Source organism: Lepisma saccharinum, chromosome 27 (genome assembly GCF_977018435.1).
Source record: "Lepisma saccharinum chromosome 27, izLepSacc3.1, whole genome shotgun sequence".
In the NCBI taxonomy this organism is placed as follows: domain Eukaryota; kingdom Metazoa; phylum Arthropoda; class Insecta; order Zygentoma; family Lepismatidae; genus Lepisma; species Lepisma saccharinum.
In genome coordinates this window covers 53155039-53169963 of record NC_139255.1, presented here as the reverse complement: position 1 = coordinate 53169963, position 14925 = coordinate 53155039, and the positions used below count along the sequence as shown (strand labels likewise).

The 14925-nt window shown below is 38.7% G+C and overlaps 1 protein-coding gene across 1 annotated transcript in view; it reads right to left on the bottom strand.

The window, feature by feature from the left end:
- Positions 1–13406, bottom strand: part of LOC145980255 (uncharacterized) — a 49742-nt gene extending 36336 nt beyond the window's left edge. The window contains exons 1-3 of the mRNA XM_083113264.1: positions 13349–13406; positions 10739–10978; positions 7055–7197 (exon numbers count right to left, since the gene is read on the bottom strand). Coding sequence (XP_082969390.1) covers positions 7055–7197; positions 10739–10978; positions 13349–13406 — 441 coding nt within the window. The remainder of the gene's footprint in view (positions 1–7054; positions 7198–10738; positions 10979–13348) is intronic.
- Between the last annotated feature and the right edge of the window lie 1519 nt (positions 13407–14925).

Below are 14925 nucleotides of genomic sequence, written 5' to 3'. Positions count from 1 at the left end.
TATTGCCAGTTTTACAGGTATTTAAAAATCATGTGTTACTAGGAAAACTGATTTTGGTGCAAGATTAGGATGCACAGAATACTCACGATATATTTTAAAATTGAATAGTCCAAATTTAAAATGTAATCTTCAGTGTTCAAGACACTGCGCCACTATTGTTGGTTTGGTTACCGGACATGCCAATGTGACAATTATGCAATAAAAAGTTACAAGCAAATTTTTGGACTAAAAAAACAGGGTGCAATGATTGTTCAGTGGCGACAGAAACATAACTACTTTTAGTAAGTGCTACAATTTCATTCTCTTCTGACTTCTCGGCACCACAGAGATTTTTATCAAGGAATTCTTGCACGAGTATGTTGCTTTAAAAAGGTGCCTCCATGGAATAGAATATAATGTTTGTCAAACCCTATCAATATCCTTATGTTCTCCTTAATTGTGCATGTCATTGTAGGAACACAAGTTTCACAAAAACCCAGACTTTCCTTCAGCAAGCACCAAGAAAGCACAAACATCAACAGGACATGGGACTCACACCTGGAATCCACTTCTCTGTAAAAGCACGACATCCGACATCTGCCAATAAAACAATCAAAGGACAGATTGTAAGCTCCGCTGCTTCGGTAGCACGGTTGCCCCTGCAGCAGGGTGTGAAATCCTGGAGGATGGGGGGGGGGGAGATTTCCCCCCACCAACAACATTGGCCTCAAAAATCACCCCACCAAAAATTTCCAGGGGGAAATAATTGTTAAGATAAGCAATTACCTTTAATTTCAAATATACTTTACTAAGAATAATATTGAAAACACACACAAATTTGTGTAGTTGTGAGTATTGAATGCTTTCTCTCTCAAGAGATCAATAACAAATCTACATCAATACGCACAATAAAAGTAAAACAAGAATGCAAAAAAATAATAACTATGAAATCTAATTGATTTATATTAACATAAACACAAACTAAACAAAAACTTACACAAAATAAAACAGCTTCAACTATTTCATAATTTATTAACATCTTTCAACAGTTAGTAAAGGAATTAGCTGCTATACAATATCTGATATGTATAAAAGTAAGAAATTAATTTCTTCTATGTAAATAATAATATTTTTAATTGAGTAATTTATTTTTACTTTTTATTACATTAGAAATATATACTAATGTCCAAAATTAAAGCGACAAACGGAAATTATTTCCCATGTGTCCATTTGACCACATAATAAGATAAAGTGATAGTAATATTTATGATGTCATAGACAACTGGTTTAAGATAGAATATAAACTAACCTTAATGTGCCAGGATTCAGGGGTGTCCATCCCCCCCAGCCAATGGCACATTCCCCCCTCGCAAATGGCACATCTTCCCCCCCAAATCATGTCATGTGTTTCCCCCAAATCATATCATTCGTGCCCTCAAAACCATATCGTAATCCCCACAAAATATTTAATTACGACAGCGTGTTTACCAAAAATAACTTTTTTCTTAGCTTTACTGAACATTATAATTGATCTGCCCCTCCTCCCTAAACAGGGGTGCCATCACTCAAGACCACCCCTAAAATCATTCATCATAATCGAGAATATCTAGGATTTCTGTTTGTTGCTTTAATTTTGGACACTAGTGTATATATCGTATAATTTACACATATGTTTGTGGGGGAGGGGGGTTGAAAATTAATAACTTCCCCCCTGCCAGTTTTCAATGATTTCGCACCCTGCCCTGCACCATGGTCTCCTGTCTACCAAGAGGAAGCAAACTGGCACCCAATCACCACTAACTGCACATATTTAACCTAATACTTGGTCTCCAATCAACATTCACTGATGACGAGAGCAATGTATGAGCTCGAAACCTTGGATTCTAGATCTGGCTGGTAACCCAAGATCACCTGTTCAAATAGTGACATTTCTTTACAAAGCAGCATTGCAGAACTTTTCTTGTAGTGATTCCATCAGGTCAAGCACAGCTAAAGTCACCAACCAATTCCTTTTGCACATATTAACAATGAATTCTAATATAATAGGAGTCACGCTTAAACAGTCCATAGGCCATGTGAGAAACTCTGGTTCAATTTCAGATGGGAACTTTCTTAAAATGCCCCTGCACAGAGTGACTCTAGAATGCACCCAGCCTCTAACCAATAGCTTCTGGGAACAAGCCCAGGTGATAAAGGCAACTGGGGCATGGTTCTGGTGCACTATGGCCGAGTGGCTCCAGCCCCACTGTGTGTCTCAAGGCACCTTGCTTTGATTGATTTGTTGCTTTAAGTCCACTTTATGCACAGAAAGGCTAATCGGAACTGGTCCTACAGTTTAAAGTGGGATCCGAACCACTATGTGCCTCCACCGGGTATCGAACCTGGGACCCCTTGTTTACAAGGTGACAATGCTACCACTGCACCATCGGGAGGCCTCTCAAGGCACCTTGCAATGCACAAAAAATACCTTATGACAACACCATACGAACAGATGAAACTTCTCACCCGCCCTTTGTACATGACCTATGTCTGGACACTTAGTCCGGAGACCGAAGTCCCCTTCCTAGGTGCCGGGCCCAGCTAAACGGTTTGATTCCAGGGTACGTGTGACCGGATCGGTTTTTACCCCCGACGAATAGCCGACTCGTGCATAAAGTGACGTTGAATAATAATAATAATCAATAATAATAATAATAATGACGTAGATAATAATAATAATTGATGTTAGCCTGCAGAAATGCTTTGCTGACTTAACGTTGAACTAAAATATAAATACCAACAGTTATGAGGATTAGTATACTATTTGTATAAACGCAAATCATAGTCAAACATAGATAACAAAAATGTATATTATATAACACACAAAAATAGACAGATTACACAACCCCTCGCTATCACTCAGCATTCACACACTCTCTCATACCGCAGGGGGAAAATTACATTAAGATAAATACATTGGCCCTTTTTTAGACACCATGCAATATTTAGTTTTTCTTATGAATATTAAACTGCGCCCGAAGACATTAATGTGCTTAGAATTAAAGATACTAAAGTTTCATCTGCGCGTGCTCATTACATTCTGCCAACGGGCATGACACGTAAACTTTTTATTCTTGCAATTTATTTAGACATTTAAATAATTGTTGTAGAATTATCACTAATGCGCCTTGGAACTTCAATAACATTAGGCTTAGATATCAGCTGCAAGGCATACATGTTTACAGAATAAAAATGAAGACACTGATGTATGAATACATTAAAAATAGCACGAAGTTAACTTACTTCCTCACTTAGCAAACTTTGAGGTGATCTATGCAAGAGATACACGATTTATGCTGTTTTTAATCAAATATTTTACCGAGTAAAGCATATAAGGTGACATAAATAAAAATTATTACTCAACAGTTTGGCGCAGAGCGTGGAAAAACAACAGTATGCTGTGAATATATCTTCCGAATTAGCAATTGTCGTGAAATTTAGATGATGCTGGCGAGAAATAATTATAATCAATACCTTCGCGACTTTTAATTTTAAATACTGGTATCTTTTCGTCCGACGGCCGATCTTTGGAGGCTTGGGTAGATGATCACTCACACATATAGAAAATTAACAGTAGTATACTATACCATCTCGATGTTCTAGACGTGCCAGCGACGTTTACCGTAGTCCTCTAAACGGCGGCAGGACGTCGATCCGCGGTCCTCTTTGCAACACTAACACTTCCCCACATTACTTCTTTGTAGCGGCACTTCGCAATCTTCTTGGACACACCTTCCTTCTACGCTTCAACATCACGGCCATCATCTTGTTGGCCTCGTAATGGAGCGATTAATTGCTTCGCATCGTCTCTCTCTCTCTTTCTGGGGGGACGGCGAAAACGGGCGAAGTTTCTTTACCGGGGGTACTCGTGGATTCTCGCTGCTAATCTCACGCGGGACGTCGGCGTCGTCTCAAGACGCAGTAGGTGTCGCTTCATTATCTCAATCTTCTCTTCTAGACGGTAGATCTAAGTGTGAGCTGGTGTCGCTTCATCTTCCAATTTCTCTCTCTCTCTCTCTTTATTTCTCTCTCCGTAGAATTCTCGTCGGGTGTCGGCATCTCGACTGGCGGCTTTCGGCGGTATCATTTCATGACTTCTAATCGGGCTGTGGGCGTCGTTTGTGGCTTTTGTGGCGGCGTTTTAGTGGTGTGACGTCGCGACGCTGAGCGATGATCTGCTGCGTTGTCGGCTTCATGCAGGCTAGGAAGACCCGTAGCCCTCCTTCTCTTGATTTTAGCCCACCATAGTTGTATTAATGTTCCTCGTCACAAAACGAATAACGCGAATCCAGTGCACAGGTCACTAATTAACACTGTGTATTCGTACAACTAGTCACTGTCACTCACTCACGCAGGATAAAATACACGGCACGGTAGAAAAAAGACAAAGTCCCGAATCTTTACTCCGACTGTCGCAGTGGTGTTGTCGGTTCAAAACCTGGCGGTAGACTGTACGTGTTTGTTCGATCTGCCACTATATAAAGACAGCTTGAAACTTCGAATACAACGGACTGACTTTTAGGCACGGAAATCTGAAGTTACGACGTTGGTGGTCAAGCGTCCCTTTTTTGCTTGATCCAGCTTCTTCAAGCACACGTGTTGCGTTAGAATGGGGTGAAAAGAATAGTTCTACCCTCATCCGGTACGTAACATGTTCCTCCAGTAATTGGCCTCCCACGTGGACTTTACGTCGCCAAATGCACAAAAGTCGCTCAAAAACAGTGAAAGATTTATCACAGCATATTGTTAGTTCCGAGCTCCTACGACCGAAAGGGGGAAAAGTCGACAAAAGCAGAAAACACAAAAGGTTCAGAAACGTGGTGTTTTTCTACCGAAGCTTCAAGACGATATGAAGGTTACCGAAAAATATAAAATAATGAAAACCTAGGATATAGAATAATAAAAAAAAGTATGTGACAAAAACTGATTGTCATAAACTTAGCTGCAAAATGACACACACTACTTCTGAAACATAATCTGTATCTGCATTAAAATGTGCTTTTATTATTTTTAATACTTGTATTGTTGTTGGGGCTCTCACACAGTCAAATAGTTAGCACCATTAACTAATTAATATGTAAATTTTTTATCAATCATTGAAAGCCAATGATCAAGGAATATTCTTATCATGATACTTTGTTAATACTTTAAACAGTTTTTACTGGACTAGGAAAACTGATAAAAAGAATGGCTTATCTTTAATTGAACTGAAACTTATTTTCATGACTGGAAAGTTCTCATGCATCCACCAATGTGCAACAAATCATAAATTGCAATCATGAGCACAAGGTACAGAATTTAGTAGGTTTATAATAATAATAATAAAAATTAAAAAAGAAGTCAAATTACAGAACAAGATGAAAAAAACTGATTAACACTGGCCATTTCCCATCAATGATATTCAATAAATTCCACACTCCCCCAAAACCTGCTTCATAATAAATAAAAACCTTTGGGCTGTTGTCCCAGCCACAGTCACACTACATGTTCAGCATCTTCATCATTCGCAAAACAATTGCCACCACTGTGCACACAGATTTCGGAAATTCAAATGATTGTAAATTATGTTGTAGGCTAAACCATAAGAACACAATATTGCAGTTGCTATCAGAGGCGAGGCATCCGGTCATCAGGAGATGCGGCGATGACCAAGCAAAATAATAAAAATATTGCATTTTATATATTTTAGAGAAGCAGTAAAAATAATAAGTCAGAATATTCTCGTATTTGTGAGAAATAAGCCAAGCGACATCATGAAACAGCTCGAAATACGCAAGAGATTCGCTAATCTTAGTGCATCGAAATGAGGCCCCAGTACTACCCTCCTGCCAAGTTTCCTATTGAACGCAATGGTGTTCGTTGTCCCAGCTCATCGCAGAATGGTGCGAATCTCTCTGGTCTCTGCCGGTGCCAAGAACAGCTGAACGCTTTCGAACAGGCAGACAGGTCCAACGACCTGCACTTTCCCCCACTCTTTAAGGTCTGGGTCATAACAGGCCCTTTCTTCAGCCGCCATCCCCATGTTTACAGCCACGGCAGGGTTTGTCTGAAGTCATCAAGATTCTTCAGTGTGTATTGTGGCATGCTCAAGGAGGGGTGGTGAGGATCATAATTCTGCTTAGGCTCAATATTCTTTGGAAAAAAAAGAAGAAAGAAACTGCAGAAAAAGATGGCAAAATGAGGACTTCAGAAATGACTACTAAAAAGTACATGTAACCCCCCCCTTCCACCCTTTTCAAAAATCCTGGGCACATCACTCGAAAATCTGCTATTTCCACTGCACACATTGAACGATATGAATCGGCTTTTCATTATCAAAACAACAATTGGCGGTGAACCATAAAGGTTATTCTTACCTTTAAACACGACAATTGAGGTGTTTGTATTTCAGTTTCCATCATATTTAATAGAATTATGTGTCTTTTGTAGTCATAAGGTCTGTGGTATGACCTTTTACATTCAATTGGCAGTGACCTTGGCGTTTATCGCAGAGAAATATTGTGCCCTCCCCGTCCTCTCCATTGAAAGACCAACCCTGATGTTTGGCAAATCTTGCGATGAGTACGTGAAAATGTCACGCTTCGCCACTGGTTGCTCTGCTATCTATCGTCACTTTCCTGTCATCTTGCTCATATCATTTCCTCCACCCATGCCATCTCCATGTGCACTCCTCAAGTATGGTTGCATTGCTAAGCTGATCTGCCCATGCGTGCATCTGATATCTAGCGACTGCTAAGTGAATATCATCAAGCTGGATTGCGACACCTTTAGAAACTACTCACTGTTATTTTCAGCTATCTCATAAGATTGGGACATATTTACTGACTTTCCCTCGTATTTGTGTGATCTTTTACATATTTCACTATGTTCTGCTACGTATGTATTCCCTTTATATGCCCTATAAAATCCTGGCTCTGGTGAAATCCAAATTCCATTTCATAACCACAGAAAGGGTAAAACGATAAACACACAATGCGAGAGTAAATTACATGAACAACTAACAGGATGTCAGTAAATAAAAATTCTCCATGCCTACCTTCCTACTGTCATGCAGAGACAAGTGAGTACTCTGAGTTGGAGCTACGGTAACAACAGGAGGAGAGCTCCCACTTAGAAGAGGTGGGGGTCCTCGCTTTGGAGATATCTGCCTTGAAGGTGGTTCACCCTCGGCTTCACGTTCTGCAAAATAATAATAATAAATATAAAATTACCTCATCAAAAACATATAAAAAAAAGATGTTCAAAGGTTATATTTCATGACAAAATGAAAATGCAGTCTTTATGCAAAACTGAAATATGAAGAAACTAATTATTATAGAAACGTGTTAAAAAGTACCACACAAAATACTTGAAATCTCCTGTCTTCAACACAAAATGGAAATGCTCGAGAAGTAATTTGCTTCAGGACTAAATTATGTAATGGCATTCAGTATTCTTTAAGTTTGGTAATTACGTGGTCTGTTAGGAAAGTAATGAGACTGGCAACACTGTGCACGAACCGGTAACGCTGCTGCAACCACTTTCACACGGCAGGTAGGTGAACGCTTGCCGTTGACTCAGTACAAATTTCAACTTGCTACAGTTGCTACACGATTGTTGGGAGCGTCTGACGTGAAGTTGTGTTTGTGAGGTGCGTTACGAAAATGGACTGGCAAAAGTTTGAACAACGTTGTGCCATCAAATTTTGTGTTAAGCTTGGCGAATCCGCCACTGTGACTTATGAAAAGTTACAAAGGGCTTACGGAGAACATGCACTATCTAGCGCACAAGTGTTCAGATGGCAGAAGTCCTTTTTAGAAGGCCGAGAACAAGTGGAAGACGAACCTCGTGCGGGAAGACCTTCAACCTCAAAAACGGATGACAATGTGGAAAGAATGAGGTCTCTTGTGAGGTCAGATCATCGATTGACGGTGAGAATGATCAGTAGTGAGTTAAATTTGAATGTGTGTACCGAATGAAGTCCTTGCAAGACCCTGGAAAAGGGTTGCACGTGTGCGACCAGACATTGCACGCACTTGGATGCTGAACCACGACAATGCAGCATGTCACACGGCAGTCTCCATCAATGAATTTTTGGCAAAAAAAGCATTCCCGTGGTTCCTCAGCCCCCTTATTCGCCGGATCTGTTACTGTGACTCTTTTTATTTCCCTTGCTCAAAAACCACTTGAAAGGACGCCATTTTCATACTTTGGATAATATCCAGAAGAGCGTAACCGACGAGCTGAAAGGTATTCCAGCAGAAGCCTTCCAGCACTGCTACGAACAATGGAAACAACACCTCCATCGCTGTGTAGCTGCCCAAGGGAACTATTTTGAAGGGGATAGATAACCTTGATTTGTAAAAATAATAAAATTCATCGTTTACAGAAAATCAGTCTCATTACTTTCCTAACAGACCACGTATATATTGTCACATCAATGTCAAACCAGAAATGTGCAAATTTTTTTAAAAAAATCACCTACTATTCGTTGATAGATTCTTATGTTAATTCATATGGCATAATAAAACAGTTGTAAGTACACATTTTACCGATGACAACATTTATCCAACTGTAAAACTTTGTTGTTTTTCTTTTTTAACAAAATGTGTGTCGGTGGTCATTAAGTTAATGTAAAATATAAAATTTAGAAATATCATATAAATACTACAGTTTCTTTTCTATATCTTCTAAAACATCTCTTGAAGTGTTAATTGACTGCTACTGACACCATCCCTTAATACACACTCCATAGTATTTTTGATGTTACAGATATTTATATCATACATGATAAAATGTACAATATTCACTTCAATTATAGTGCCTACCGTACATTCCACCTCCGGCCGAAGCAATAAAACTCCCCTTCGTTCCCAAAACTTGTGATCTGTTGACATTTGACGCAGATGCAGAAGGAATGTGGATGATGATATAAAAGTCACAGATTTCTGTCAAACGAGATGCTGCAACAGGGGTAGGGAAGGTACAGATAAAGAAGGCTCCCTATGAAAGAACTTTCTAAAGTCTAGAGAATCTTCTAAACGCTTGCCGATGCTTGGACTTCTGCTCATAAACAAGACGAATGAACGAAGTTGTGAACAAAATAATATATTCTGTCTACATTTTCATTCTTCACCTCAAACAAATTAGAATTCAAAATAGTTTTACCTAATGTCAAGGGAGCTGGTGGCAGTGCATGGGGGGGGGGGGGGGGCTGAGCTCCCCTGGTCCCTGCCTGGCTACGGGCCTCATTAAAATGCTTTTATCTCAACTTAAGATTTAGTACATTCTTAGTTTTTGCATTGGTGTGATGATATTTAAGTCTAGAAATAAGTGGTGGTTGTGCAGCTTTTCCACCTACGCAGCAGCTGCTATACTTACTGTAGTATCCCCAATTTCTTTGGAACATTTTGACATAAATTAGTGGCTGTAGAAGACACCTGCCCATAATGTGAGGACAGAAGAAGAGGACATCAGTATGAGAAGGCCATTTTAGCAGACAACTATAGAATTGTCCCGACAACAGCATGTTCCAAAAGTTTATTATTTCTGTGAATAATACGAGGGTTGGGCCATAAGGCATGGCAACTATTTTCTTCTCAAAGTTAAACTGTGGTACAACAATATAATCAATCTTATGTCTGAGAATGTGGCACCCATAGCATGTGGACACATTACTACATGTCAGTGTGATGTACGGTCATTTCATAGAGGGTGGTGGTAATTCATTGTTGACTCAACTGCCATACAGAATGTACACGACATGGCATGACAGGATGGTCACTCTAGGATAGTCATAAAATTCAAGTATAATTCCTGGTTTTCAAGTGAATTTCCCAAAAATTCAAGGGTATACAAGCATATGTTTTCTCTATTTCAACCTTACGTATTACCTACCAGCTCTCACCATACACACAAATATATTAACAACATACATTTTCTGTACGATTCCAATGTATCCAAAAATTCTAATTCAATTCAACTGAACGGTATACACACAAGTCACAGATGTTACGTGATATTCTATGAAAAATTGTTCATTTTACAATAATTTCAAATTTACCTAACCAAATATCTTATCTTGCAATAATCTTCCCAACATGAGATTGATTTTTCTGCAAAGAACACTTAACAAACCAAACGGACTGAGAAAAATCGGTTTTACTTTGCACGCACCTTTCTTTTCTCTTCCTTCCTTGATAAAAATAAAAGCTAAAGTGTAAAAAATGTGCCTCAGAGCATTAATAAATCCGTATAAATTAAATGGGATTTAGATTAATGAAAGTTGCAATTTTTCACGTCTACGGAGAAAAATTCAAGCAGAATTCATGCATAATTCCCGGAGCTAATAATTCACGCATAATTCCCGGAAAGTAACCACCCTGCATGAACAGTGTATGTATATGAAAATAGCATTCTGCACGTGAGAAATGCCAAAGGAAGCTTGCGGAAGCTGTGAGGAATAATGTTCTACCCTACTATGTGTCTCTTTTCTTCCTGTATGCTAATGTATGATCTCTGACTAATAAGCACATGTAGCACAGCCGGTCATTTATTGCACGTGATACACATGATCTGTATTGATCGTGAATTCTACAGTACCATACACTGCCCCCTTTAAATTGTATATTTTGAATTTTCATGTTGGTCCCACATTCTCACAGAAAAAAAAATAGTTGCCAACCCTCATACACAACATTTCCTATTACCAAAAATGTCCTTTTGAAAATATCAACCATACCTGTGTTTGGTCCTCCTGCCTGCTTGGCAAGATTCCGTAAAGCTGCGGCAAAGGAAGAGGTTGTCCTGGCACTGCCGGACGCTACTTGGCTTGAGGAGACGGCGGGTCCGGAAGGACCGGATCCTGGTCCTGGTCCCGTTGGCAGCTGCTGGACCCCCGTAGAACTCCGATGCAACTTCCCGGGGGCATTGCTGGGAGGCACAACATGAAGCGGGGGTGGCTTTGACCCTGGTGGTAGACCTGAAATTAAAATTTTTGGGAATAAATCAACACGACATTTACAGAATCCAATAATCAATGCAATATACAATGAAAAAACATGTGTGGACACAATTTTGATTGATTACATTTACATTACTTCACGTTTCTGCCATTTTTGGCTAATTGCCAAATGTTGAGACGATGAAATAGAGGATGGGATAATCACAAATTGCCAGCACACAAGAGAAGTCAAGCAGAGAATTATATACAGATCACCATAGACCCAAACACCAGAGCATCATTAGTCTGCAAAATGCAGTCCAGGGTGTACTACGTGGAAGTGAGGATGACATTTGGTTGTCCTCAGACATGGCCATCCCTTATACCCTGTATGGACACAATTTATATTTACTTCAGTAACAAGAGGAAATAAAAAGCAGGCTTAATTCAGGAAATGCATATTACTTTTCTCTTCATAAACTCTTGTCTTCTCGTTTAATATCTAAGAAACTAAAAGTTAAAATATACAAAACAGAAATTTTGCATGTAGTAACCAGGTAGAACCAGGATGGCTGAAACAGATCCCATGAGGAGGATGTGCGCGTTGTACAATATAGTCTCCAATAATACCCCTGACATTGATCTATTTAGACCTAAAAGCAAACTTATTATGTGAACCCTGTATATAATGGCATTGTAACCAAATATGTTGTATATTTTATGATATACCACTCTTGTATTATATATTGTTGTTATGTAGTGATTATTCTGTTCCATCTTATATGTAGTTCTTTTCCCCTTGTCTTTGTTTTCTCTTTCCAATTATTAATTACTTGTCTTATCAATATGCATGTAAATTGAACTCAGTTAACCTCAAAACACTGTAACTGGGCATTTGCCTGTAGTGTTTAATAAATAAAAAAAATAAAAAATATGGATGCGAAACTTGGTCCCTTACATTGAAAGAGGAACATAAATTGCGAGTATTTGAAAATAAGATCCTTAGGAAAATCTTTGGACCTAAAAGGGATGAGGAGACAGGTGAGTGGAGAAGGTTACATAATTTAGAACTACATAATTTGTATTCATGTCCAGATATTATTAGAATGATTAAATCAAGAAGACTTAGGTGGGCAGGCCATGTGGCACGAATGGGAGAGGAAAGAGGAGTTTACGGGATTCTTGTTGGGAAACCTGATGGTAAGAGACCTGTAGGAAGGCCAAGACGAAGATGGAGGGACAACGTTGAGATGGACCTAAAGGAAATCGGTAGGGATGGAAAAGAGTATATAGATCTTGCTCAAGATAGGGACAGATGGAAGGCCTGTGTTGCTGCAGCCATGAACTTTCGGGTTTAAGAAGGCTAGAGAGTTAGTTAACAAGAAGAAATACTTCACAAAATAAATTATGATAGTTATTATTTTTGGGAAAAATTTGTTCCCAACTCCAGTGCCTCCCCGATGAAGTGGTAAAACAAAACAAAACAAAAAAAACTTTTAAATAAAATAAAGTATACCCTCCTAGTAATAAAATTCTAAATAAAACACTCATAAATAAAATACTAGCATATTCAGATATAAAAATTAACCCCAACTTCAGTTTCTGCGCTAGTTCATTCTTCTACTTTGGTTACTGCTGGGGTTTACCTATTCATTCGTTTTGGGGAAATAATTGTATTTACTATTTTTGGTAGGGCACTACTACTGCTATCTGGGGGCCTCAGGTTTGATACCCAGTAGGGACACATAGTGGTCCAGATCTCACTCTAAACTAGACTTTCAGTGCATAAAGTGGACTTGAACCGAAGTTTCAATTCACTTTATGCTCAGAGAGGTTAACCGGGACTGGACCTAGAGTTTAAGGTGAGATCTGAGCCACTGTGCAATGTATTTACATAGACATTGAACCAGGTTACAAGGTGGCAGCATTAACCACCGTGCTATCAAGGAGGTCTTTATTCTTGCAACTTTCAAATCCTGCTTAAAATCAATACTCTTGAACTTCAGGTAAATTTAATTTAGCTTATGATGCAATTTTTTTTGTTCCTGGAACATTTTTGTTATTCCTCCAATCCTAATACAGTAACCCCCGACTTACGTACATTCGCAGCTACGTAATAACTGTATGTAGCTGTCACAAGACATTTTTCTTATTGTGTGATTTCAGTTTGTTTTATATTCTTTCGTAGTTTATACATATACTAATAATAAACATTGCAGTTTCTTACGAAGTTACACTTAAGCAATTTACAAATTCAACTTAACGTAAAAGTTTACGGAAGGCATTCCTTACGTAACTCGGGGGGTTACTGTAATTTCAACACAAAGGAGATTTACAACCATCTTAGCCTAGAAAACTAGCTAATGTTTTCGGGGTGGAAAGGGGAGAGCCAGCATGTCACACTATTACCAAGGAGCTGAGATGTTCCTATGCTCATAGGCGTAACTTGGCGGGAGCATGGAGGCATACGTGCCCCCAAATTTGCAGTTTTATTCAAATTTACAAGTTAACGGTACTTTTGTTAACCTCCTCGGACTTGAGAAGCAAAGTAATTAGTATTTTTTTTACGACTTCATAAATTTAACAGTTATTTAGTAAAATAGCATTGGACGCTATTTTTATGGGATGGAAAACTTTTTGATTCCGATCTCCCCTTAAAGTTAAGCCCCAAGTTCGATTCTGCCCCGTCCCCCCATTAAGTTTATTTCTCAAGTTTCGCCCATGCCTGTGTTTGCCTGGAGAGAATGGCTACTGCCAGGGTCCAAAGCACCCTAACCAGGTTTTAGGGACAAAATACAATCAATGAGGAAACCTATGCGAGCAAAATCGGGGTCAGTCTCAACACGCTATTCGTGACTGAGGAAGTCTTTCCAACATAAACGACAGGGAGAAAAAAAAAGCACTTCCCAACCCGTCATAGCCCAGAGAATGCCGACTGAAAATAGCGCAGCACGGCTGTTTCGAATAGCGTTACCTACACCACATTAACAAGTACATGTGTATTTGTATGTGTGTGTGTGCAAGTGCGAACTGGTTGCACAGAACGAGGCGAGGTTATTTATGGAACGGGAACAATCAAAGCACGGCTCATTTTGGCACTTGACGCTGACTCACGCAGGATTTCTTCGTGTGGAGGGGTGAGTTACGAAATTGAGACCGACTGATGGAAATGAGACTGAAAACTACTTCCGACGTTCTGAGCCAGCAATTTATTCACAGAACTCTAAACTCTACCGAAAGCCCAATTTTTAATAATAATAATAATCCCTTTATTTAGCGGGCGAGCTTCAGCCGTAGGCTGCTCTGCCACCTAACCCTTGTCATAAGAAAATATAAGTATATATAATATAATATGATAATATATGAGTACAGATGGAAAGGTTGATTACACTAAAGAGAAATTTCAAAAAAATCACATTACCTACAATTACGAATATTCTCGTTTCAGTAATATTAGTTATAAGATAATATAAATGTGAAAGAACACGAAAATATTTTTTTAAAAAAATAAAATAAAATACAAATGTGAATGTTAACATAAGGTTGCATTTAAGTAAATAATAATAATAATAATTTGAAGATATTAATAAAATTCCAATAGTTACAGTTATACAATATGAGTGTTTTTTTCGTTTGTTAAGTGCCAGTTCACTTCTAGTATGTGCTACTGTTCTGCTGCTGTTCCTGTAGAAGCATTTCTTTCAATTTAATTTTGAAGGTAAATCTACCTTTACATTCACCCCGCAAAAGTTTTACCAAACAGAAAGGTCTTGTTTCAGGTGTCATGTTTCAGTCACATAAGAACATTGTTCCTTTTTTTTTTTAAAAAAAAAAGTCACTATAATGCATAAAAAATATAAAATAGATGATGACATAACTGAAATATATCATCCGTTTCTTCAGTGTCCGTTTTAAAACCATTCTTAGAAAGCTAACTGTCTAGCCTTCTTAAACCCAAGGTTTATGGTTGCAGCAACACAAACCTT